The sequence below is a fragment of the Cinclus cinclus genome, chromosome 1, assembly GCF_963662255.1.
Source record: "Cinclus cinclus chromosome 1, bCinCin1.1, whole genome shotgun sequence".
NCBI classification, from domain to species: domain Eukaryota; kingdom Metazoa; phylum Chordata; class Aves; order Passeriformes; family Cinclidae; genus Cinclus; species Cinclus cinclus.
Window position 1 is genome coordinate 147,842,584 of NC_085046.1, and position 27,594 is coordinate 147,870,177.

Consider the following 27,594-nt stretch of genomic DNA (forward strand, 5'->3'; position numbering starts at 1 on the left):
GCTGCCAATCTGAACAAGCCATCAAGAATTGTGAATAAAAACATCTGTCTGAAATGACTGGATGGCCTTCAGAAACCCATTTCTAATACATCTTCCAACTAACAACAGTGACAGAAAGCAAAACCATGCTTATCATTTCAATATGTCAAGGTTAAGACAGGAATTACCACTGTTCCTCCACGCAAACATATCTCAATGTCCCATTTGAACAGCAGTAAAACTTTTATTCTCCCACACTGCCTGTGGCCACAGGCACTACACAAATACCAACTTCCTTTTGCTGTTAGCACTTCCAGCCAGATTACACTCATTTTTAGAAAGCCTTCACAGAACGTTCAGAAGTCAAAATAGCCAGAAATGTTTATGTGGGGAGTTTATGAGGAGTTACTCCAGTAGCTGTAATCAAAGGGTGTTGCACATTCACAAAGTGATCAGTTTTGCAGTGATGCATATATAGGCTGGGAAAAAAGCCCTCTCAGAACATACTATGTTGTCAAATTAATAAAGAAATCTGTGACTTTGTTGTAATTTCAAATTATTTTATCAATTCAGCAGAACCAACTATCAGGTGGATCATTAAGGAGGCTGCAGAGCTGGACAGGGTAAGAAACCTTTTCTGAAACTTCCCTCGTGCACCCAGAACTGTCTCAGGCTTTGTTAAGAGTCAAGACACTCTACACTGGAACTCCCTGTCATCTTAATTTTTACAGAGAAAATCAACTTCAAGGGAAGTGCAAACTTCAGCCTTAACTTATCACTTGCAAATACCATGAGCAAGACACAACAAAATAAAATAAAAAAAAAAACAACAAAAACATTTTCCAGCTCAAGGTTTTTCAAGTATTTCACGCACTCATGGTTGGTTTTCCTGACCAATTCCAGCATCACATTTACTGCCAGGAATACTGGCAGACGTTATCAGGCTCTTTTCAGTTCACCAAGAAGAACTGGTCACTATAAATTTTAAGATCATGAGCAAGGTGTAAAGATAGAAAGTCCATCAGACTCACAGGCTGGTTTGGCTTGGAAGGGACTTCAAAGCCCATCTTGTTCCACTCTCCTGTCATGGGCAGGGACAGCTTCCCCTATCCCAGGGTGCTCCAAGCCCCATCCAACCTGGCCTTGAACACTGCCAGGGACAGGACAGCCACAGCTTCTCGGGACAACCTGTGCCAGGGCCTCACCACCCTCACGGAGAAGAATTTCTTCCCAATATCCCACCCAGCCCCACCCTCTGTCAGTGTGAAGCCATTCCCTGTGTCCTCACTCCATCCCTTGTCCCAAGTCCCTTCCCAGCTCTTTTTCAACCCCTTTAAGGCACTGGAAGGAGCTCTCAGCTCTCCTCACAGCCTTCTCCAGGCAGAACAGCCCCCCAAAACACACCTCTTCAATAACAGAATCATCTGTTAGAAATATCTGGAAAGAGAAACTTCAAGAGAAATGCACTGAAAACTTGCTCTTAAAAACATTTCTAAGAACCACTGCTCCCCCTCTGTGTTTGTTCAAAGCACAGAGAATTGAGAGAAATAATTAATTTTGTATTTCACAGCTACTGGGAACCCTCCTTTGCCGTCCAGTTCAAACTCCCTGGTTTTCACAAAGTGGAAGAGCAATTTAAGGATTTGGACTGATTCTGTGCTATTTTGAATAGGGATTTCATTTTCATTAAAAAGCAGACACCCTTCTCCTTCCCTTGTTTTTCTTCTTTGTATGTCCAAAATTTTCTTTCATGTCTTTACAAGGTTCCACTCAGCTTCACCTTCTGGCAACTCTTGCTACTTCTACTATTTTCCCCACTTCAGGATTTCCAAAGTGTAGTTTTCTTGGTCAGTCAGCTTTCTGGCTCCATAATATTATTTTTGAGACAGTTATTCATACTTTTACGTCTGGAGCCCTTTACCACAATTCTTCCCGTTAGCAGAAAACACAGTTTCAGATAATTGCTTAAATTAAAATGCAGAGGGGATTACTTAAATCCACTTGACTTCATTAGCTTCTGATTTTCAAAAGTCTTTTCAAACAAAACCTTGTCATGACAGACCTTTTGTGTTTACCCATTTAAATCACAATGCAGATTCTTTCCAAATCTCAAGTTGAATTCTATTCTTTCTATAAAGCTTCAGTGCTTACCAAAACCAGCTCCAAAACAGCAATTTATGATTTCTACTTTCATGTATGAATTGTAAGAGACATTTTACCAGAACGTTCATATTGAGGTGGCTATAAATGTAAAATACTTGGTGACCATTCTTAACCCTCCTTTTCAACACACGTTGAGAAAAATTTGCATTTTTTACTCTTGAGAACATATGGACTTCAATGGGAGCGAGATGCAAGTAACGTTTATAGTCTTAGCTAGGATTAACATAAGCAGAAATTACTGGAAATCTTCCTTGAATAAATTGGATACAGTCTTGAGCAAGGAAGGCATCAATTTTATCAAGTTCCCAGTAAAATATTCTTTTTTTTACATGTTTCCTTCCTTTTTCTCCAGAAGTTTCATTTTTCTTTTAGGGAAGGAGAGAATAAAAAAAAAGTTATTTGATACAAGAGGCTCCAAGGACTTGTTTTGCACTTTTACCCCCAAGGTTTGAGAGGCAGAGCTGTGCCCCTCTCAGAGCAGCTCAGCAAGGCCGTGTGAATCACTTTATCCTTGTCCTGCCAGCTGCATGACCGGGATTTAGATCCCACCAATCCGATAAGACAGCCTGGATGGTTTTTTACAAAGCAAAACTGCACAGCAATTCCCTTAGGACTGTACAGTGAAAACTATAATGCAATTTTCAGATTTCTGACACTTTTTTCTTTACAGCATTATAGGACTGACTGGGACTGTAATTACCTTCACTGAATCTAGTAAACTCTTCGGGAAAAATCGTCTCAAACCAACATCTTTCCTGAAAGAAAAAGTACACACAGCATTAGTATCAAAAACATTGTGCAGTATCATATTTCTCTTTTCAGGGTGGTGCTTTGGGTCTATTTTTTATTTTGTTTTTTTTAACTAGCATATACAATTACTAAACCATTTCCCTAACAAGGTCTCAGAGAAAATAAAATCTCAAGAGTAATAAACAGACTACCATTAAAATTCTAACTAGAGCTGTTCTACATCAAATGTGGCATGGCAGCATCTTTCTAGTTTAAACCCCAAAGGATATTACATTTAACCAGGGACCTGTTTGGAAAGTCCATAATTTGAAATGGTGGCTTGGCAACAGAGGAGTTTTGAGAATAAAAACCGTTATTTGTACATGTTTTAATAATTTCAAGAATATAGAAAAAATATTCTTAAGAGCATGTAGTCAGGTGAGAAGGAAACAAAAAGTGGAAAACCCTGACAAACTTCTATTAGAATGGAGCAGAAGAGACAACAAAGAAATACAGAATGGTTTGGGTCTGAAGGGACCTTAATGACCATCCACTTGCTATGGGCAGGGACATGTTCCACTAGACCAGCTTGCTCAGAGCCCCAACCTGGCTTAAGGAATCTAGGAATCTATAAAGGAATACATATGATATCACTTCACTAAGCATGCTGAGTGCTATTCCATTACTGTTTCACCCTTTAAAGCACTATAATTAAGGAGTTGTTTAAATTTATAGTATTTTTTCCTGATACTGAGCAAATTAAAATTACCAACTTTTTTTTGAAAGCAATCTTTTTTGCAACTGTAAACCAGGTGACTGTGAGCTCAGATTTTAAAAACTGAATTTATCAAGCTCACGTTCACACGTGTAAGTTGGGTTGTAGACCTGGTTTGAAAACCAGAGCCAGTAAATATTTCTATGCTTTGGTGTGCTACATGCAACTTATGTCTGATGTGTGTTTGTGTCACTACAACTGAACATCAGCTTCAAAACAAGGTGCTTGAGAAGCTGCAAATGATATTAGTGCAGAAGACACCACTGTACAACCAAGTGCAAAAAGCTTGCACATAAAAAAAAGGAAAAACTAAGAGAAAAGTATAAATAGGAAAAGGATTTATAGCTCAAAAGGGTTATTGGCTTTATTCCTTGAAATTTAGGACATTACAATCACTTTCAAATGTTCTTATTTGCTTCTGGAACAAGAATGAAAGTGAGCTTTCCATGGCAGCATGCTTCGAACATACACAGAAATACAACTGGAATTCTTACACTTGGCAAAGCAAGGAAAAGCTGTTAGCAAGTGGAGATATTCAGGATTTATTTACTGCTACCTAACAGCACAAGAACAAAGCCAACAATAAAGAACATAAAAAGCTCACTCAGAAGAATAAACCAGGGTATTTTTAAAGCTCTCTGAAGATGAGTAGTATGCAATTTCATACTAAAAACATCCTCAACCAGGAGGAGCAGAATGTTCATGCACAGCACTGGCATCTGTGCAATGACAGTTAGCTGCAGGATTATAAAACTTCATAAATGTTAATTCCTTCCATGCATTTCTTCTCAAATGCAAATGATACTTGGTTTATCATCCCACACAGTTAAATGAATCGAACACACTATTACCATCTAAATAATATGCAAAGACATCTTGACAGGGATGTATTAGTTTAACATTAAGCATTTGAGAGAGAGTTGGTGCTTCTGAAATGAAGCACCTTCCATCACCTTGGTATCCCTCATTTTAACAGTCCTGCAGCACACAGCTGCCACAGCCTCGTTTGATTCATTACTAGGACAAGCTGTAGAGCAGCCTTTTGTACAGATCTGCATGCAACAAACTGAGAAGAAATTCTTGTGCAGCGTACAACAGACCACAACTCTTAACAAAACTTGTTAATAAAGCATTTCATGTGTTTAGCTGAGATGGTAAATTTATTTACTGAAAGAGAATTTAACAAAAGAACCACCCAGATTTAATGCCCTTGCCAGCAACAACTTATGGATACCTATAAATAAGAGAATAAGCAAAGGAAATTGGAAGATACAGTTTTATGCAAACAACCCTACAAACTCCTTCCCAGCTGTGTTGTGTGGGAGTGGAATGGCCAACAAGGGAGACACCAACTCAGGGCTCTGGATGAAAGACTCAGACATCTGGTTTCTGATTGCCAACAAGAGATAACCAGCAATGAGAGCTTGGTTCCTACATTTCTACTACAGCTTTGTACTTAACCTCATCTACTCCATCCTACTTCTGGACTTAAATCTAAATTGAATTCTTTTAATGTACAAACTTCAATTGGATTAACAAAACAAGTACAGACAGGTGATACTGCTTGTCTTATCATGATAAGCAGCTTTAGGCAGCATATATTTAATGTATTTCTTTTTTATTTTCACATCATGTATTTTTCTCAATTCAAACCTCAATTCAAGTTACAACGAAAAAGTAATTTTAGATTAACATAATAGACTTTAACATGCCTTTTACCAAATTGTGGCTGCACCTGTTCCTTCCTACAGCTCCCATTTCTGTACTTGTAATTATCCCTGTTCTTGCTAACAGGCTTCACATTTATTATGAAAAAATTCTTCTTTCACTCCATGAAGGGCCAACTATTAAAGGCTACTTAACAATTTGATCCCATCTACCATTTCCCATCCAGATCTGTTCTTGTATGACAATCTGATCAAAGACAAATATACATCCAATAGAAATCTGACAAAAGCAGGCAAGGAGCAATCACACCCAATGCAAAAAAGGGCCATTTAAAAATTGCTCTCAGCTGGTTAAGTGCCTCATGATGTACTAAAACCAGCAATCCCCCCACAGAAAATACCAAAAAGCCTCACTTAAACAATAAATATTACTTGTGCAGTTAAACATTTATGAGCTACTAAGGTGGTAAGATCAAATTAATGCATTTTGGGGATCACTGGTACTTTTTGCAGATTCTTTACAACTTCTAATTATCTGTAGTACAGTCAGTTTAAGGTGGTTTCATCCTGCATCTCTCCCAGCTAAATCCCATACAAATCACATCCTGGTTCTCAAAAAAGAATAAAAACTTCTGAAATGCACAATTCTTCATGTCCAATTCTACATAGCATTAAGCTGTTATATTTTGCATACCAGGGTTTTATTTCACTTTGTCTTTCACAACAGCAATTTAGTATTTCCTACCAAAGTAACCACTGTGTGGAAAACACAGACTGAAGGAAAGAAATCCCTGTTAAACTGGAAGCAGGACCACACTGAGTCCTCCTGGAACTCTCACCTCCTACTATTACTAATTTATACTTTGTGTGACTGGTTATGATCTTGCTTTCCTCTGTCTCATTGTTTCCAAAGTCATTAACCTAATTACTAATGCTTTTAGCTTTTGACTGGCCAAAAACATGACTTAAAAATACTTTATTCAAGTTCTTACTGGAACATATATATGTAAATCACACCAACCATAACTCACATACTTTCATATCTTTTTTTATATCCCCTTTTAGTCTTGTCTGTCTGCTCACCCCCTTTATTTTTATTAGTATTTTCTCATTTTGTGATGTGTTTTCTCAACCAGGATATTTCTACTAATGTTTTCACAGACAAAAACCTGAGGAACTTAAAATAAATTTTAAAAATCCCTAATTCAAACAAAACCAAAGTTTAAAAAAAAATCTGGATAAATATAGGAGCACTACAGAAATACCAAATAAGCAGGGTATTTATCAAAGTTATCTTTACCTAGTAATATCTTAGATCACTCAAAAAACCTTGTAAACTTATTCATTGATGTCTAAAATCTTACCTTCCCCCTCCAAATGCTCCAATTTCATATCTCTGAAAGTTAGCACCCATTTGTCATATAAAAATAAGATTAAAAATCAAAACTTCACTGCTGCAACAACGTTTTATCTCAATTTTGTATTAAACTGCACAAGGGTAATTAACAGAGAAGGTGCATGTACGTCTGAAACTTTATCCACTATATAAATACAAATAAAACTAGTTTTCAGGTTTTTGCTAAAAAGCTGAAGAACTTTGGCTTTTTTGAACTGAAGCCATCTCCTGTACAACATGAATAAATAAACAAAGTATTTCAGTACAAGGATGCTCCTTGGTCTTCTTTAAATTTGTGATACACAGATAAACAATAACCTTGTTAACTGCAAGGTCACAACTGAGAAAATGCCCACACTGAGCAAACAAAACAAAAACAATACCACAAACAGTTTCAAGTAATTCAAACTTTACCACAAATGAGTCACAGCTGAAGAATGCAACTGGGCACAGAAAAACACTGAAGAATAAAATCACCTCACAGCAGAGCTGGCGAATCTCATACACATTAGCAAAGTTGCTAAAAATGACAGTAAGCCTCCTGATCAAGATTAAACTACTCCAAACCTGTTTCTCTGAACCAGAGTTAAAGGCACTTTTCCTACTTCTACATTTCAGCGGGTCTCATCATCCTCTTCTTACATTAAAGCATCTTAACTTTGATGGAATAGAAAAATCACAACAGAAACGTTCTGTGATTGAACTGAATTTATTGTTCCTGATGCAGAGAAGGGACAGTTCAAACCTCAAGCTAGAACACAATACTTACTCTAACACTTCATAGTTGGACTTCTTTTCTAATGCATTGCCTCTCATCTCTCCATAGGATCTCCTGAAGTCAGGAAAAATATTTGAAAGCAATTATCGGATAATGCAGCCTAAAACTACAACATCAACATAATCAAAGCTTCCACTCAGCATCAGAACAAATTGGCAGAATTAATTCAAAGGTAAGTACTAAGTACATTATTATTATTCAACCTCAACAGATCAGATTTTTTTTTTATAAGTTAACTGCATTTTCAGAACCACTTTAAATTACTGCTGCTACCAAAAGAAGTGACGTAACCTGGCCTTCAGCAGCTCCTTTCTACCTCACGCTGCACCTCCTCATGAGAGCCCTCTGTGCATGGAACACAGAGAACCAGGGCAAGCAGGGAATGATGAAAACTGCTTCAATCAACACACGTTCACATTAACAAGTGAATGAATAAACAGGAAAGCTTTGTTAGGAGAGGGCTGAGATCATCATTTTCATGGAGAAAATGGACCTGTAATGCTCATTCAAAGAGTTTCAGGAGTTCATCTACGAGAAGTATTTCATCAAAATGCTCTGAAGAGCCACAGCTTGAGAACCAGGGAAGGTAGGACTTGGCTGACAACATAATCAGATTATTATATTCATCACATGTTTTGAAAAAAGGCACAATGATTTTGTAAGTGCGTAAGGAGTTTGCAGTTACACAAAGAATTTTGTTACCCTGGGGCTACCAGCAAAACTTACAACAAAGGCATCAGGTCCTCCTGTGATACCTGGGAAATTTCATAAGCCTAAATTTTGTTTTAATTTGGAAAGTACTGTTCAAAGGACACTTTTATTCTCTCCTAACAAGTTTACATTTGTCATTCATTTCTTATCAATTTTACTTCTTCCCTAATCTCCCTGTGTGAGACATCAGCATAACTAAAGCAAATGTTTCAGGCTGGAAATTCTCCATAAATTAGCAGAAATCAACACATGCATTTCAAAGCTAGGAACTCTCTCAAGGATCTCTTAATCTGATATATTTATCTTTATTTTCCAGCTGTCTATACAGTTGACAAGAACACCAAAAACACCCAAAAGGATCCTTAAGATTCAATCATTTCAAAACAGCACATTAAAAATTGAATAAATACAGAGAGGAAAGGTAGCAGCATTTATCTATAATTATATTTGTTAGCTGTAGGATTTATATATGCAGAATCACAAGACTATTTACTAAATAACACCACAGATGCATTTTTTTTTTAAAGCATACTTCAATGTACTCTACAGGCTTTGAATTATTCAGACGAAGAATTCACCCAAAAGGCACTATCAAGATGTAATTGATTAAAATTTTAAAATAATGTTAATTTTAAAATTACTAGAAATTAGCTACAATACAGTCTACTCGGTTTTTCTTCAAACTGTTTCATAGCAAAAAAAAAAGGTTTTGTGATGTTTTATTCAACTCTACTGGTCAGAAATTTATGAACTTTAAGCAGTTTCAAAATTAATGTATATATTCTGTCAGAAAGATGTTGAATAATAAATTAAATTATCAGCTTACCGGATTTCAAGGCAACCCAGTTTCAAAGCAATTTCCTGGTCCACTTGATCTGCTATTTCTAACATATAGTCATTTTTCACCTACAGCAAAAGAAGCAGGCAGGCATCACAGAAAGATCAGTTCAGTGCTAACACAGACTAAAATACTCCCCAAACAACTTTCAAATTAATACATCTTAATTTGCTGGAATGACAATTCACAGTCAGGATGAGAAAAAATAATGTGTGTTCATATTCTCCACAAATGAACTGCACTTTGGTTAAAAAACACATTTCAACCACAATGAACTTGACTGCAAAATTCCTTACCTGTGTTAATATTGGCTATGTTTTATTAAATAATATCAAAATTCACAGAGGACTGAGCAGATGGTTACACCTGCATTCCAGCTAGAAGGCAGGCTGTTTTTTTGAACCATCCTGGTCAACAGGATTCAATTGTCTAGGCAGATCTAATCATGCAAATAAAACTGGTAAATGCCTGGGAATTACAGTGAAAATAAAAACAGAAGTAAACAGAGACGAATGTGCAAATTTGACTGCACACTGTCATAAAATAGTGCTGAACTAGAAAGAAGAACCAAGAGTGAAACTGGGTGATGACCACTACAGTAGGAAACACTTTGAATCTTGATCACACGTCCTGGACTTGTTTATTTACCTACATGGATGTGGCAAGAATCCTATTTTTTAGGTAATACTTTCACCACACTGGAGTAAGCAATTTATACAGTAACTAACAACACCAGAAAACTGAGGCAGGCAGTGAGAGAGAACAGAACCAGCGCCCAAGAACTTCAGTCTGCAAATCCTGCACCAGCAACAAACCTCAACAGCTTTTCCTTAACAGCTCCTGCTATCCTCTTTTGAAAATATCAAGTTGCTATTGAGACCCTTAAGTTGCAGCAAGTCCTGAAATACCACAAAAATCCATGTGACTGACCTGGGGATCAAACAGGAGATGCTGCACTATGAAAGCAACGCACATCACCAAGTGGGTTTGTTGAATGATGACAAGTTGTAAGAATAACTACTTCAAACTACTACTGCTATGAAATGCATAATTTAAGAGGTAGGAAGTACAGCAGTGGATCCAACAGCTGGAGGTGTTCTCTACTCAGCATTCTCCTAGGAACACGTGAGCATCCACCACAGCATTCCCTCAGAACCAGTGTGGCAGCTGGTTCCTGCTCCAAACTACAAACAAATCCCTAAAAACTTCCTAGATCTGAATTGCATGAAAAAGTTTTAAGTTGTTATTGAAAGACATGAAAGACGAAATATGATAAACTGTGCAAGAGTGAGAAAATTAATTACTACAATAGCTGAAACATGAGAAAAAAGCTTTTTGCATTTGAATTTGTACAGGCACTCAATATGACAAAATAATGAGCTTTTAACTCTTCTCAATTCAATTCCTACAAATACTAATGAGACAGGAGAATAATTGCCCTTCAGCATCATGTAGTGTGCTATTTGTACACACATATGGAAATAATAATTCTGTATTCCCACAGTAATAGTATACACAACATAAATTAACAATTCTCCTCTTCATTATGCTCACAATTTTAAATAATTGGATTTAGATTGGATATTAGAATGATTTCTCCTCTGAAAGGGTAGTCAGGGATTGGAAACAGACTGTGCAGGAAAGTGGTGGAATCTCTGGATGGTTCCATCTCTGGAACCATCCAAAATATGGATGCAGCCCTTGGGGACATGGTTCAGTTGTGGATGTGACAGTGCTGGGCTAGGGATTGATATTCCAAGTCTTTTACAACCTAAATGGTTCTATGATCCCATAAACAGCAAAATGTAATAAATTACACCAGGATCTCTGCTCATGAGAAAGGATTTTGAACTGGTCCTGCACTAAAACTGTCAGACAGGAGCTCAGGGCAGGTAAATCAGGAATGGAGTTTCAGGCCGCCATAAATGACCTCTGCAAACACATGTGGGTGGTGAACAGCTGCACAGCCCTCCTCACCCTTAGGTCTACGTGGGGACACCTCAAAATGAAAAAAAATGTTGAACATGAGGTCAGATCATATATGGATAGACAAATTCCAGAAATTCTCATGTCCTTTTTCTGAGAATTCACATTCATGTACAGCCTAAATTACTTCACCTAACAAGTACACCTGTTCACAAAATCCCGTGGCTAACCTGCTTTACATCCACCCAAATCAAATACCCATTGACTGATCACTTTTATTTCATTAACCTTTTTTTTTAAAGTACAGATTAAATTTTTTAAACCATTTAAACAATTTTGCATCACCAGGAAATTTCAAAGCTGTTATCCATCTATTACTTGAGGTATTCAGACACCAAGAACTGGCTGTAGCAAAGTAGTTTTTCAGTCCTGACACACAAAACTTCTACTTGCAGGAATGCTGCTAATTTAAGGCCCAGTGTATTATGATCAAATGTGGATTCATTTATCTTCATAGCTCTTTGCATTGTGGCTCCCAATGCTCCAGTGCTCAATTTGTTAAACCAAACAGCTTAAGAGCATCTCCTGTTTCATGCAAATATGATTTTAAAATGCTGCTAGCCTCCTATTTCATAAATAAATAAGCAACATTACCCAAATATTTAAAGTTTGGGGTTTATCTCCTCTTGCCCTGTGGCTTGTAAGCTTTCACAAATTCCAGTCATGTTCCCAGTTTGAGTCTGCAACCACAAACATCAGATCTTGACTAAGAAAATGTAAAAAACCATCCCCCATTCCAACAAAATGGAAGGTGAAAAAGAAGTATTTCACATTACGTACACCTACTTATTTTAGTGTTTCAATTTTTTGAGTCATAAAAAGAGATTATAAGCTTCAGGAAACTTGGGGTGAGAATCCAGTGACACTGAATCCAGTGTCCTACTATGGACAGCCGAAGGTGCTTGGCTTTTCCCATTTTTCATAAACCTGCCTGCACACATTCTTCTTTCAATTTCAGCAAGGAAAAAAAGAAAGCAGATTCAATTTCTACTCCCAGAATACCAATGAGAACTTCTCTTATCACCTTTAATTTTGCTTGACTATTCTCTTTGAGATGGAATCAGATCAATGCATGAACTAATGCCTGTGCAGAGATTAGATAAGAATTTAGCAGGAGGTTTAGCATAACCTCCTAAGGAAAAAGCCTGAGCAAATATTAAGTGGAACAGACATAAGAGATAATTTAATGGTAATTAAATGCACTGTCACAAGGCAATTGAATAGTTTTCCAAGAAGTCTTTTGTGTTTGCTCAATTATAACTTTTATTATTATTATTGTTAATTAAATGAGAGAAATGAGAGTATTTTCTGGCTTAGACAAACAAAGGCCCCATCTTCAAGAGCACAAAGCCTATATACATACAAAGACACAGAAACTGAACTCTTAGAAATCGAATAAAAAAACCTATCAGGTTTTTTCTGCTGACAACAAATTCAGAAGTATGTTAAGAGAGAGGGTGAATCCTTCTCTGCAGGGGCTGGAGATCCTTTTACCTGTGAGCTTGTCACACTCCCTGGCCTGCATGTGCAGACCTTTGGCTGCACTTCCTGTGGCTTGGAAATTCAGGTAATAGCGTGCAATAGCTGGAGAGGCTGAAGAATACATCTGTATACACACACAGGTATAAAAAAAACACACATCCTTTTCAAGCAGATCAAGCACCACTGCCTTAATTTCCTCTGCAATTTAATTGTTCAGATCAGGATCTCTCCAAAGGGCAAACCAGAAAAAAACCCATAGGATGCTGTTTAATACACCTTATCTAGTCTGTAAGACAAAACAGATTAATATAAACCTGTCACAGAAATTTGGTTTTGAAAAAGCCACCCCAAAATCTCTAGTGGCCAAATGAGAAACCAAAACAGCAACCCTTGATCTCTTTCTTGAGCCCAACAAAGCCTTTAAGGTGCTCCTGCTCAACCTGTGTGCCATTAAACCATTTATACCCCACACTAGAGACCAGATGCTCCAGCAATGATAAAATTACATGAAGCCTCTATCTATCTCCACTACTTTATGGTCACAATGTTACAGCAATAAAAATGCATAAAGATCAACAAGGCAAACACTTGAATTCTTAATCTTGGTGTCAATCCAAGTGTCAACACTGCTAAAATCCTATACTATCAAAACCCAAAAAATGGTATCTGAAGTGAGTTGCTTCAGTGTATGCTGCTTGTAACACATTGGCTTCCACTGACTTACTCATTTTGTAGTCCCACATAATGTGTTCATCTCAACTCCCTGAGAAAAATATACTAGAAAACACTTTAAAGAAGGATGAGAGACAAAAGTAATTTATTGTTGCACACTGCTGTGCTGATTTCAAGAACCTTTTCCATCAGACATTTTCTAGTATGTTCTAACAAGTTTAAGTCAGATTTACAGTCGAGCAGGTGCATGCTTTGGGGGGAAAGGATTAGTCTACTTAAGTTCCATTAAGCATGGAATAATGGAAATAAAAAGTGCTTCAGGCTTCCAGGCAAGTACCACTGCAGTGACAGTGTCAAAGGAAGCAACTCTACCGAAATTTGCTCATTCATGGGGTGGCAAATCAGAATTAAAGTGTGACCTAAGCTTTGCATTTGGAGTTGACTTCTTGGCCACAACAGGTACAAACAGTCTGACACAAAAAAGGGCTGCAGTGTGGGGAATATAGGAATGCAAAGCACAAATGTAGGAAGGAAGGTAGGAAAAGTAAGTCATTCTCATGCTCTAATAAAATTTAAAAATGAAACAAAATTGTCATTGTCCCCATACACAGAATACACATCACCCACCATCAGTGAATAAATGCTCACAGAGGGCAGTAATATCCAAAGCATAAAAAGGATTTTAAAATCTAACACAATCCTACACTGTATTTCCTGATTTATTAATGCCATGATATTCAGCAACAACTCACTTTATTCAAAATACTTTTTATTCTTAGTAATATTTTATTTTTTCTAATCATTCTTCTTCTTTTAGCCAGAACAGAAACCTCAATTGTGTCTCTGGTTGGGCAGAGACAAATTGTGTTGCCCACAATTTTGGGCATTAAAAAATCAAAGATACTCCTAAATCACAACAAAAGAAAGGAGGTGAACAGAACATGAACTAAAAGGCTTTTCCCACATGGAAGATGGGCACATAAACACAAGCCCAGTTTCATTTCTGATGTCGAGACTTATAAAATATTTGTTCTTTTACTTGAATGGGGAAATTACTGATGGTGTCACTTCTAACCTCTTAAAATTTACTAGAAAATAATGGACAGTTTCTCAGCTACAAAAATGGACAGCAAATTCCAGATGGAACAATTTAAAATAAAAATTGGAAACAGAGGAAAGCCCATGTTTGTGAAGATGGAGAAATTAGAGAACAGCTCCATGCTATGATTTAAGGAGAAATCTATCACTGGCCTCGTATTTTATATACCAGCTGCTACTTTCAAAAGCCATCTGCTTCATTTTCCTGCACATGAGTTTTTCATGCAGCTGCAGTATTTCATAAGAAGGTTCACCCAGGCTGACAAGCAGTTCGTAAAAACACCATGCTGGATTTAGATTTCTTTATTAAGAACAGCAAAGTAATTCTGAACTTGGCAAATGCTTTCCAGTTTAGAGATTCTTCTTAAAGACAGCTATTATTTGCTGTGTCTTAAAAAGATATTTTTGGTTTAAACTTGTTTATAGCCCTATAAATTATTACATAAAATTATCAAACTTAACATTGCGTTTTCAAGCATAAATACTGTGGAAATTATTTAGCAACAGTACTATCAAATAGTTTATCAAAAAGGGCAAATACCAATAATTAGCCAGTACTAGCTTTCCCAGCTTAATGTTACCAAGAAATTTCCCACAGGATAAACTCCAATTTTTCAGGAGGCCAGTTTAAAAATAAGCAATCTATTTCTCTTGCTTTTCTTTCAATCTCTATGACCTACTTACACAACTCAGTCCTTTTTTTATTTCTATTTTTTTTTCCAAATTTGCACGGCTTTGAACGCTGCACTTAAACAACCCTTCAGTGACTAAGCTCTCACTGAAGAGTTAAGACCATACCCCAAAAAAAATCATCCTAACGTACGAGATATTTAGATAAGCAACCAAACAGAAAAAATGTGTTTTCTACTCCGTTCAGGACATGGCACACAAATAGTAATTATAATCACTTAATGAAGCATGAAAACAAAGATTTATATTACATCATTTTCTCCTTATCCATTTGTTCTACACATTTATAGTTACTTGGTGCTTTTATGTATTGGGAAATTATGTACTTCTGTGTAGTTGGTGAAATTTTTATTAAAAAAATACAACCTGTCTCTTAATTATCCCGTATATGCAATAATTTGTTTATTCTCAGTAATTTCTCTGGATTTATTTTTAACAGCTCAGGTATGCTCTACCACCTGCTTTTAAACAGTCAAGTTTCTAACTCTGGAAAGTAATTTGGTGTTAGGTTTTGTATATTATAGTTCACCCTCAGCCACCACAGAGTTCAACCAGGATCTTTGTTTTACACCAACACACATTTCTGGTGAAGGCCATCCCACCAAAATCCAGAGAAATTATTCCTGCAATTTACCAGTTCCAGCTTCTGTAATGAAAGACCAGAGTATCTCAATATACCCATGGGAAAGGCTGATCTTCAGCAACCACTTTTGTGACTAAGACAAAATCCAAATATATAGCTCATTTTTTTCCCCCCCAGTTTCCCATTCAAAATGAAGGACGACGCTCTGCTCTGCACCTGCAGCAGGCACAACACACAATTCCACCCCAGTGCACCCCAAAACTCTTACGTGTATCCCACCAAAAAGAATTATCTCAGATATTCTCTGGTTTCAGCTCTATCACTCCTAGAAGTGTTAAACACACCACAGAATCCCTGAAGGACAGACACATGATTGGGTTAATGTGGAACAGTCACAAAGTATAAATCCTGGTATCTGTAAGGACCAAACCGCTCTTCCATCCTTGCTTTCCAACAGCAGGTTCAAGTAGGACACCAAATTTTCATCACTACAAAATCAGCTTGGAAGAACAGGGTCCCAACCCTCACAACTACAGCTTCTGAAATCTGATGCAGCATTAACCCTCAAAGATTTGTGCCTCATCTGCTCTGAATGAAGCCCCATATGCACAAAAGCCCAATGCCTGCTTCTAATGTCATCAGTATTTTTTAGGAGCCATCTTAATGATCATAATGGTAGTTCTTAAAATACACACAGGAGAGAAACACATATGTGCTCCCACCCCTATTTACCCATCTGATAGTATTAAATTTGCTATAGGAGATAAGTCAATATTAGGGAAAATGAGGGCTTTGGCCTCATCTAGGGGAGTTAAAAGCCCAGATCCAGTATCAGGATAACATTCATCTGCCATCTGCCCTCAGCTGCTCCTCCTCTTCGTGTCCCAAGGTCACAGTCTCTATATTATCTAGGGGTGATCTTTGACATCTCTGACTAATTTTGGAAGCTCCTCTGTTAATAATAAGGGCATTAGAGATGGGCTGGGGGGAAACCAACTTCTGACAAGGCATTGTTAGGGGCAGAGCAGCTAAAAATGAAGGCGTCTGTCCGAGTGGGCTGAGCTCCAGATGTCACTGCAAGAGACGCCACTGCCTCGCAGCCCTTCCATAAAGTAGGGCTGGACTCTCGGGAGCCATAAAGAACTCAACCTACTAAACAAGCCTTGCCCCCAGCTAATTTTATATTTCTCCTTTCCAACACACAGTTTTGAGTATCAAGATCAAGTGAGTCTAAGCATCAACGTAAGTCAACTTTTCTGTGGGTTCCTTTTTGCTGTTATACATAACTGAATATGCTAACTGCAGTAACATTTTGTTGCAGACTGCTAAAGAGACATATCCACACATCAACACGGGGAAACCTGAGTAAATTATGAGCAATTTGAGAAAAGCCCCATATCAAGGATGATTTTCACCACTCTGGATGACAGGTGGAAATTTTAAATCAAAGCAACTCCCTTTGGCCTGAGCTTGGCTGACCATCTAGGAGGTGTTAAGGAATACAGGGAAGTTTCACAATCCTACCATAGAGCACTAAGGGAAAGCAGACATTGGGCATACAACATTTGTAGCCAAAGTAGCTTCACAACTATACAAACAGCAGAGCCTAAAACAAGAATGCCAGCATAGTTTTGAGGGTGTAAATCCAATAGTAACTACTTTATGGGATACTGTGAATTTCAGCAACTTCAAAAACCTACCCCTGTCAAGGAAGTCTTAACTTTAAATTGTCTTTTCAAGCGGTAAAGAGCAGACAGGAGAGGTTCAGATTCATTTCTATTTTATCAAAAAAAAAAAAAAACACCAAAAAAAAAAACGTTTTTCGTATCTTTTTAATCAGCAGCAATTCTTATATTGCCAACTCCCTGCAGGGCACAGTTTATGTCTTAACTTTTAACTCTTCATGAAAGATCTGTTGGGTTTTGGATGAGTTTTTTGTTTTGTTGAGGGCTTTTTGTTTTAAACAAGCTGCCAACATCAGGAACACCAGCTTTTCTCCCAACGTCCTTCATTTTCTTCAAAGCTTTTCCTGTCAAAGTCATTTGCTTTAGGTCTCCTACTTTTATTAGGGTGTAAGAGATGTTGTTATTTAATTAGGTTAAAAAGTCCAATTCCCAGCCTGCATTTCAAATTACATCTCATGCACCTAAGCCTCATAAAACTTTAATCATTAAGTTATTACAGTAATTGCCTGGACTTAAAATTTCCTACATGTCAGGGACAGAGTTATAAAAATAATTTAATTTGCATGATCTATTTATCTGCTTCAATATAAAGAGATATTTCATTTAATGAAATTCCTTTTGAGTGTGAACATAATCTTTACAGACATTATAGAGAAAAGTAGTGCCAGTTGTCCACAAGAAACTTTTTCTATTCTTTTTCAGAGGATGTTTTTCCCTTTTTTTTTTTTTAGTAAGAAAAAGTATAGTTTTTTCTTTTCTTTTTAAAAAGAGTCTTCCTACAAAAATGACGCTGCAGTGTACTTGTCTAGTGAGACACAGAGCCCTCATGGCACAGAATTCAGCTGAATTTTTTCAGGGCATCATTGACCTGCTCTAACTTTGAGATCATCCCCTGCTTACAGTTCCTTCTTACACAAACTCTGGTTAATCTTAAAAAGCAAATTCAAAATACAGTTCAGTCCCGTGGTCTCCTTTATTATATATATGAACATCTCCAGGGTAGCTCCACACTGCAGGCTAAACGAGGCAGAAGAGAAAAACTCAACATCGATTAAAACAACCTTTTCTTGTTCACTGGGATCCAAAAAAACAAAAACCCAAAAAGTTACTTTAAAAGTCTTCTGTTTGAAGCACAAGGACAGCAACAATGGAACAGCTGATGCCCAAGAGCTGCCCCCACCCCCCATACAGATGCTTACTCCCTTTTCATCAAGGGATAAACCATCCCCAATTACTGCAGGCTAACATGTTATTCAAGGATAAATGTGTGCAGGCTCTTGTCCCACAATAAAAGGAAGGCAATTCAAGTAGCTTACGTCTGATTCTCATTACATGAATGTTTTTAAAAGCTGTATTCTATCTTGATTTGAGATATGGCTTTCGTTCCTCACTCAGCTACTAAGGCAAAATAGAGGAGCCCGTCCCCTTTATTTCCACTTCCCAAGAGCCATGTCATTGGAATACAGGGAGAGGAAGACACTCACTCGGAATTTCACCAACACTTACTCAGAGCAACTGAAAATACTCCCAAAAAGAACAGGAAAATGGCGAAACCTTATTGTATTACTCAAAACCTCCTATTTTTTAATTCTCCTTTCGCACCTTTAAGTTTGTTTTCTCTGAAAAATGTATAAAAATCATACAAAAACCTAGATATCTTCATTAGAAATTTACAAAACAGTCAACAGAACACACACACACACACAAAGGATGCTACTTCTTGATAAAACTTAATAGTATTCTTATTCACTGTACTTCATGTTTAAGGTTTTGTGGGTGGGATTAGAGCTCGGTTTAGATTTGGGTATTCGATACCAAAGGACACAACTGAAGGCTGGCACATAAAACCTGTGCAGTGAGCATCTGCCAACTGTGCAGACAACCATAAATCTGTCTTTTCCTGATTTTTGAATACTTCAGCCTCACAATTCCAACAGCACTGGGTGGGATCCAATTTGCCTAATTTGGCTGAAACTGTAAGCAGTTGGGCACAAGGGAGTAATGCAGTCGATACAGAATCACCACCTAAATGCTCCACAGATGGAAAAAAGAGACAACACCCCTGAAGTCCTGTCACCCACTACCTCTGACACCTGCCAAAGAGAGCAGTAACAAAACAAGAAGACACAGTTCCAGCATTAGTGTGTTGATCAGAGCTCTCAAATGGGATGTGAAGTGACATGACTGGAACACACAGCTCCTCCAGTGAAGGGGAATGACCTAAAGATCAGGCTCTCCCCATGTCTGGCCTCAAAGCTGAGGCACAGCCTGAGCACAAGAGGCACCGCATGACATCGTTAGTGGGACTGATTCTGATGTTATTAACGAGTTGTGTGGTTTCCCCCTGCTCCCACACACTAATTTTAATCCTTTGCTGTACAGATTGCAGAATGAAAGGTCTCATTAAGTGCCCTGCTTTACACTTCCAATTAAGAGCAGCTCACGCCCACCGCAGATGGCAGAACGAGCACCAGGATCACAGCCCGTCAAGCCACAAACAGCTCTGGGCACAGGTCCTTGATTTCTTCGAGACTGGTGAAGATGAAGAATATTCAGTAACAAAGAAAGGCCAGAGCATCCTTAAAACAGTCAAAAATCAAGGAGAAAATGGTGATTTCACATATCAAGCCTAAGCTGAGAAGGCTGAAATGCACAAATTTGCACAGAGCAGTGCACTCACTGAAGTGAATGGGAGTAGTCATGCGTGTGAAGGCACAAACGTGTGCCAGCTTTGGGTTTAACAGCCTGATAATTGTGCTTTGGGTGAGCTGGACAAATAAACCCTGTCTGTTGACACTGATTAAGGTAGCATTTTGTTATCTTTACAAAATGTTTTATACTTTTCCAGAAGATGAAGACCACTTGAAGATTTAAACTTTCTTTTTTAACAATACCTTGGCTTGCAACTCAGATTCAACAAAATCATTACAGTTCCAAAATCCATGGGTGACAGAGGTAACCATGTTTCTTTTCCTTCCCCATGAACTTTTTGTTTTGTTGCTATACATTTTAAAAAGACAATGTGTTTGGTATGTTTGGATGTTACCAAGTTAGCAGTAAGTTTCCCAGAATCATCCTGACAAGAAAAGCACATGAATCTGGTCCTCACTAAAACCTTTTTTACTCATTTGTATTGTACAAGACAGCAGTGTCTTTTGAGTTTTACATTGGGAAAAGCCAATCTGACAACAGAGGTGTTGTTTCTGTCAGATTTTAAAAAATTTGTGACTGGGTTCTACACTCCGTATCTCTCACAGTTACTTCTGTGCAGAAAGCTCAGGATATCTATGTATACATGTATGAATTCTGTACATTCTGTTGTTCTTGCCTACACACAACATAATGCATCTGACTGAGAGCAGTGGTTAGCAAAAGGAGATGTTAAAATGTTGCAGGAACAACACTGAGATAGGAACAGAACGCAAAAAAACACCTTTCCTTTTTTTTTCTTTCCCCCTTTGCTGTAGGTCTGGTTTATGATGCAGTATTACTGCTTAAATTCTTCTCTTGCCCTCTTTTCATACGTCACTGCTGCTGCCTTAACACTTTATTACATAAAAGTTATTGGCCTAGTTTATCCAAGAGGACAAGTGAAATCTATGGAGCAAAGCAGAATCATGGATAGAGAATGACAGCTCTGGAAAGTTCTGCACCAGATTTCCATGACAACTAAGACCCAAGTACCTTACAGCACCCCAAAACAAAGAGCAGTGACTTTTAAAGAACTGGATTCAGAAATACCTCACTAGAAGGTGAAAAAGAAAGGGAAGAGAAAATAAATGGGATGGTGTGCAGAGCAAGGAGACAAGAACCTCTGATTCTCATTTTATAAGAGCACTGGAGTTCAGGGCATTGTCAGATACAGGCAGCTGTCAGCTTTGCCTATCGGTCCCGATGACCCTCAAAAACCTCCTATTCTGAGCTATTTGTATCTGTTTGTGATGACTTCTCCAAACTCAGTTAGAAGCTAACAAACATTCCTCTGGCATTTTAATCTCCTTGCTTTAAAGAAACAGCTCCCTGAGGCAGAAACGAGAGGACAATGCAGGCTTGCCAGGTGTTGAACAGGAAAGTAATGGAATTCAGGAAATTATTCTGGAGCTCATCACCCACTTTTGCATCATGGGAAACACCTATCTCCTGTGTTTAAAGCCAGTATGAAGGAAATTCCTTGTTGCTAAAAGAAAAAGGAACATGATTTTGTTGTACAAGAACCCCTGGCAGTACTACACTAACAACTCATCAAAATTCAGACATTTTAGACTGAATCCAGCACATCACACAAATCACTTAAGCTAGAATGTGAAGTCCAAAGAAGAGCTGCAAGAGAACTGTCTTTTCAGAAGACAACTTCATCACAGATTAATACAAATATTGCATCATGCAGTAGAAAGAGGGAAGGAAAGAAGGAAGGAAAGAAGGAAGGAAAGAAGGAAGGAAAGAAGGAAGGAAAGAAGGAAGGAAAGAAGGAAGGAAAGAAGGAAGGAAAGAAGGAAGGAAAGAAGGAAGGAAAGAAGGAAGGAAAGAAGGAAGGAAAGAAGGAAGGAAGGAAAGAAGGAAGGAAAGAAGGAAGGAAAGAAGGAAGGAAAGAAGGAAGGAAAGAAGGAAGGAAAGAAAGAAATTTACCTAATACAAGAATGTATGTGCATAATTGTGCTTGCTGAAGTTAGGGGGCAGGGTAAGCATTTTAGTCCTGACTCCCCTAAAAATACCCTGAGGAGGTTTTATTGTGAGCTTTTTGGTCTAAAATCACTCAACTGAATAAAATTAGAAATTAGTGCTTGATTTATAGAATCTTTGACTATTACACAGTTTTAGTAACCCAGAAGAGATTTTAAATCCAAGAAAATAACCACAGAATGTGAGTGGAAAAATCATTAGATGGTTTGTAGTGAAATTGTCGCTTACACTTGCAAAAAATAAAGAAATTCGTCAGTTTAATCTAGGGTAAATTAACTGTGAGAAGTCAGTGGAACAACAGCCAATTTTATCTGAGGTAGGACAATTATTACCTGCAGAATCACCTTGTTTTTGGAACATATTCTTCACTACTTCTCAAGGAGAAAGATGTCATGGGCTTTGTGCCCCTTCTGCTTTAAATATGTAACCTTTTTTTTTTCTATTTTTCTGTTTCTGCAGTAATATGCTACCCACATAAACAAGCCCAGAGCTTTCTAAATTCAGTAAAATCAACAAAGACAAAGCAGAAGAACTGAACATACCTGCTGATAGAAAAAATTTAGAGTTGGTTTGTCCTCAGTGAACTGGTTTAGAAATCCTTTTGGCAAATACCGAATTCTCAATTCATATCTGAAAAGCAAGAAAAAGAAACCGTTGAGCAAAATTAAAATTAAGATTTCCTTACAACATTCTTATAAATACAAATAAAATCAAAATACACTTAGAAAACTAATGGAAAATTTGCTTTTTGATTACTCAAGAGAACTAACCTGGAATTCATCTGTAACTGACATTTCATAGAGATGCTGACAAAGGACCTTTGTAACAGAAGCACACTTAGTGCCCTGCTGCCTTCTCAGAGCTTCAGCGAGGACCGGGAGCAGATAAGCTCCAGATCCATGGGAAGGGAGACTCCAGTTAGGTGACAACAGATGAGCTGCCAGAAGTACTGACATGACCCCTGGCAACAGCTTTTATCTCTGGTTCTCACAAGCAGGGACTTAAAGCAGTGATCCTGCTGCTTTAGGAGTGACAAACAGAGTCACTCACCAAGGAGCCACATCCTACAGGAGAACAAGGAACAGGACTCTGCTCCTTCTCTGATCAATGCTCCAGTATTCACCTCTGGATTTTCCATAGGTTTTGAAGGGATTTCTTTGTAGAAGGGGTTTCCTGCTCTCTTATTCATCATCAAGACACATGCAAAAGCTGAACAGTTTTGAACCTGACAGTCATATTTTATAAGGTAATTATACACCAGAAGTAAGGGAAATTCAGATTGACCCAAGACCTACGCCCAATCTGTATCCCTTCTCAAACCTTAACTTCTGCTTTCAGCCCCTAAATTTAGTAATAGTTCTTGTCATAAACTTCTGCTTTCAATCCCTAAGTTTAGTATTACTGTTTGTACTGTGGTTAACAGCCTAGGGTGCTTGACACAAGACTGTTTGCTTCCTCCTCTGACACATTCCTTCAATGAAAGTCTGATAATGAATGTCTCCGTCCTTTGGGCTGTGCCAACACAGTATATCCTAACCTTCTTAACAGTGCTTCCCAAAGTAAGTATATTTAACAGTCTACTCATGATAAGAGCAGATATTGCAACATTTCAATCTGTTGGTTTCAGGAGGACAAGAACTTCTTTTCAACAAGTGATTTGGCTGTCTGTAATCAAGATATACATGGGGATTTGGTAAAAATTTGTTAGGGGTAAGTGCTGCCTAGGTTTTCACTGCAAGCAGAAGTTGCAATATCCTTATTTACTTTTAATTCACTGAAAATACACTGTCCTGTTAGAAACCATTAAATAACGGAAAAAAAAATGGAAATTGTAACTACACACACTGTATACAAACGAAGCATACTAGAAGGTTGTAGTAGGGCAATATATTTCATAATTCCTGGGCATGGAAAGCATGCTTAATTAAAGAGTGAAATGCAGGATACCTGACAGAGAGTAGATTTACACTGCATATAAGGAAGAAATGTTTTACTCTGAGTGTGCTAAGGCCCTGGCAGAGAGAAGCTGTGGCTGCCCCATCCCTGGAAGTGTCCAAGGCCAGGCTGGATGGGGCTTGGAGCAACCTGGGACAGTGGAAGGTGTCCCTGTCCATGGCAGGGGGTTAGACTTGGTGATCCTTAAATGTCCTTCTCAATTCAAACCATTCTATGACACAAGGACACAGACACAAATAAACAAAAAAAGACTCAACATCACAGTTAAGACAAACTCTCACAGATTACTCTCATATGTAAGGGAACACAGGATCACTTTCTACTGCTGATCAGCCTTTACATTTCATGATCCCCGGTAGATAGGCAGTTATTCATTAAAATTTAGGTATCAGCCAAACTGTACTTCCAGGTATTTATGTGTCAGGGAGAAAAGGCAGCATGAGCACACTATCTGGTGCAGAAAAGCAGAGCTTCTCCTGTTTTCTTATTCTGCCATAAACACTATAATCTACTGCTGAACACAACTGCAGAGACTGACATGGAATAAAAACAAGTCAGTGTAAAAGACTTCCTTCCTTTTTGGGAGCTCTATAATCCATTGGATTTTAGAATGACAGAATCGTTATGGTTGGAAAAGACCTTTAAGATCCTTGAGTCCAACCATCAACCCAGCACCACCACCATGTTCACCACTAAACAGTGTCCTCAAGTGCCAAATTCACACTTTTTGAAACGCTTTCAAGGATGGTGACTCCATTGCTTCCCTGGGCAGCCTGTTCCAGTGCTTGACAATCTTTTCCATTAAGAAATTTTTCCCAATATCCAGCCTAAATTTCTCCTGGAGCACAGATATGGTAAGAAGCAGCTGAGGAAGCAAAGGTGGCTCAGGGGAGACCTTATCACTCTCTACAGCTCCCTGACAGGAGAGTGTAGTTAGGCAGGGGTCAGGCTCTTCTCATTAAGTAAAAAGTGATAGGATGAGAGGAAGCCATCTCAAGTTACACCAGGAGAGGTTTAGACTGAATTATAGATCAGAAAATTGGACATTCTATATCAGAACAAATTTCTTCATGGGCTGTCAAAGACTGGAAGAGGCTGATAAGGAAAGTGGTGGCATCACATCCCTGGAGGGATTTAAAGGACATGTAGATGTGGCACTTCGGGACATGGTTTAGTAGTGGCCTTGGTGGAGTTGGGTTAACTGTAGGGCTTGACAACCTCAGAGGTCTCTTCCAACCCAAACGATTCTGTGATTCTAGGACGTAGAACAGGATTAAAAAACAAACAACAAACCAACAAACCGGAAAATCAATCTCTCTCCTCTACAGGGACTTGTCTTCTTAACGGATCAGCCATGAAAATGCTGCTTTTTGCAACAGGATCTTATGTGAAAATCAGGTAGGACAAAGCAGCTCAGCTGGGACAGTCACCATGAGTGACCTTCATTACCTATTTATAACCTAATCTCTGCCTGGGCCTCTGGGAATGAGGAAGGCCAAGCCAAGGATGGGCTCAATTTTCAGTATCCTCTATATTTACTGTCTTTGAAATGCAGCCAACTGACAAGGATGACATGTCTCTTTCTCACAAACCAGGTCTGCTTTTGGAGCAAGTATCTCAGCTGATCATCACTCCCCTTATGTTTGATAAATTATCCCTGGAAGATCACCAGTCTGCTTGCTGCTCTGCCCCTCTACCTGGGCTCAGAAGCACTCTGACACACCTCACAAAAGCGGGCATCGATAGAGCTCACGAGTTGTACAGTGAAGTGACCCATTCACAACAGAGTGAACACCACTGGGCAGTTCTGGGAGCTTCCCTGTCAGTAACAAGCACTACCAGGGCAGCAGGTAGAGCCAAAAAAGAAAGGATGATCCGACTCTTAATAACTTGTGCCGCTGAAAGAAATAATCTTGCCAGTCCCAACCTTGCCTCCAGCAGGTTCTGATTCAGTTCGCAACAGAAAAGTAACCAGAACAGAGAAGATGAGAACCAAATGGGCAGACAAAGGAGAAGTCTTGTGTGAGTTTAATGAACTGAATCAGCTCACTGAAGGCTTACAGAAGTACGAAGGCTCACAGAAGGAAAGGAACAGGACTGGATAACTGGAAGCCAGAGAAGAGAGAAGACAGAGTGCAACGAGGAGAGGGACAGATCTGTTAGATCAACTTGGTCAACTCATTAAACCAGCCCACAGGTGATCTAGCCTTGTGTCTGTGCCAGGGCTTTTGGACCACAGCTACCACAACTCCCAGTCCAGGACTGCTGAGCACTGGGGGGTCTCCTACCTGTCAGAGCCACAGCATGGATGTCACCTGGTCACAGGAACCTGCTTTACAAACCCGAACTACAGAGCTGGAAGGTGTCTGCCCTGTGGGGAACTGGGTGTTCCAACACACACAACTGGTTACCTGAACCTCTTGGTATTTCTTTTGTATGACACAAAATATCAGGGAAAGGAACAGTGCTCTGGCACACAGCAGTTTGGGAGGCATGAAGGACAGCAGCTGTGCCTGCTGTTCAAGGCTCAGTATTACACAAAATGATGAGGTTGGTGTTATCTACGATTTAAGAGCTCCACTTCCTGCTAACCCTGGCTCACTCAGCTGGGTGATGGATTTTATTCTGGTAACTTTTGTGTGCAACCTACTGACAATCCATGTAACTTCTAGTAGCTGGATTAGTCCAGAAGAGTTCCAAGATGAAATTTCTGAACACTGTGAATATACGGCCCTTTAATTTGGATGATATAAACAAAATAACCACCTGAGGTATTTAGTGGTTTACCAACACTATAGGAAGCTTTTAATTTAAGAACCATTCCAAGACTACTTCCCCTTTAGTAATCTAAATATTTCTACAAGTACTGTCATATGATCTTAGACACTTTGTGTTATGGCATTACAAATATGACAGCAGCATTTTGATTATGCACAGCAAATCTCTCTGGGTTTAAAAGGTATGTCAGGCTGCATGTATTCGATAACACATTAAATGACATTTGGAAAGGTATTGAATAATTTACACCTTATCATAGTTCTTTCATGAGCATTTTACACAATTCCTCTCCACAAGCTTCAAAACAATATCTAACTTTGTTTTTTAAAACCAATTAAATGTGTTCTGCAATGTGTACCATACAAGTTGTACTGCCTTATAAAAATGGAACTGACACTGGTACACTAGGTAACAAATTTCCACAGCATAAATTATTCACATCTCATCCACCGCTTGATAACACCACTAAATCACAGAAAGGATTCAGGAATCTCCTCCTTTCTATGGTGTGATTTCACAATATTATCAATGAAAAATTTCTTGTGAGGGATAGTATCTGTGTAGATCACAGAAACAATAAAATATAACATGCACCGAAGAGAATATGCAACATTCCTGAAACACAGGTTCTAAATATTCCTAGTTTCTTTGAATTTGTTAAAATCGGGACCCTAAAGAGAATCTACAAACTGAATGTTGCCAACTGTGGCATCTGCTAGAATATAATAACTCCATTTGCAAGAAATTAAGTATAGGTTATTTACAATAATTTTGCAAAAGGTATGTGCAGCCTTTAAAACTACCAGCAACTTCAGCATAATTGTGGTTATGAACATAAACCACAGAAACAGATGCACAATGCTCCTGCAGTGAACAAGCAAACACAGTAATCTATTTATTCTTTGGTTTAATTTCTATTTGGTTTATTGGTATTTTACAACTCTGAGC

At 38.3% G+C, this 27,594-nt stretch overlaps 1 protein-coding gene across 30 annotated transcripts in view; it reads right to left on the bottom strand.

Moving 5' to 3' along the window:
- PTK2 (protein tyrosine kinase 2) overlaps positions 1-27,594 on the bottom strand; it is a 132,728-nt gene that overhangs the window by 67,441 nt on the left and 37,693 nt on the right. For all 30 annotated transcript variants that reach the window (XM_062491946.1, XM_062491974.1, XM_062491990.1 and 27 more), the window contains 4 exons: positions 22,455-22,542; positions 9,025-9,104; positions 7,479-7,541; positions 2,843-2,897 (listed from right to left, as the gene is read on the bottom strand). In XM_062491946.1, coding sequence (XP_062347930.1) covers positions 2,843-2,897; positions 7,479-7,541; positions 9,025-9,104; positions 22,455-22,542 — 286 coding nt within the window. The remainder of the gene's footprint in view (positions 1-2,842; positions 2,898-7,478; positions 7,542-9,024; positions 9,105-22,454; positions 22,543-27,594) is intronic.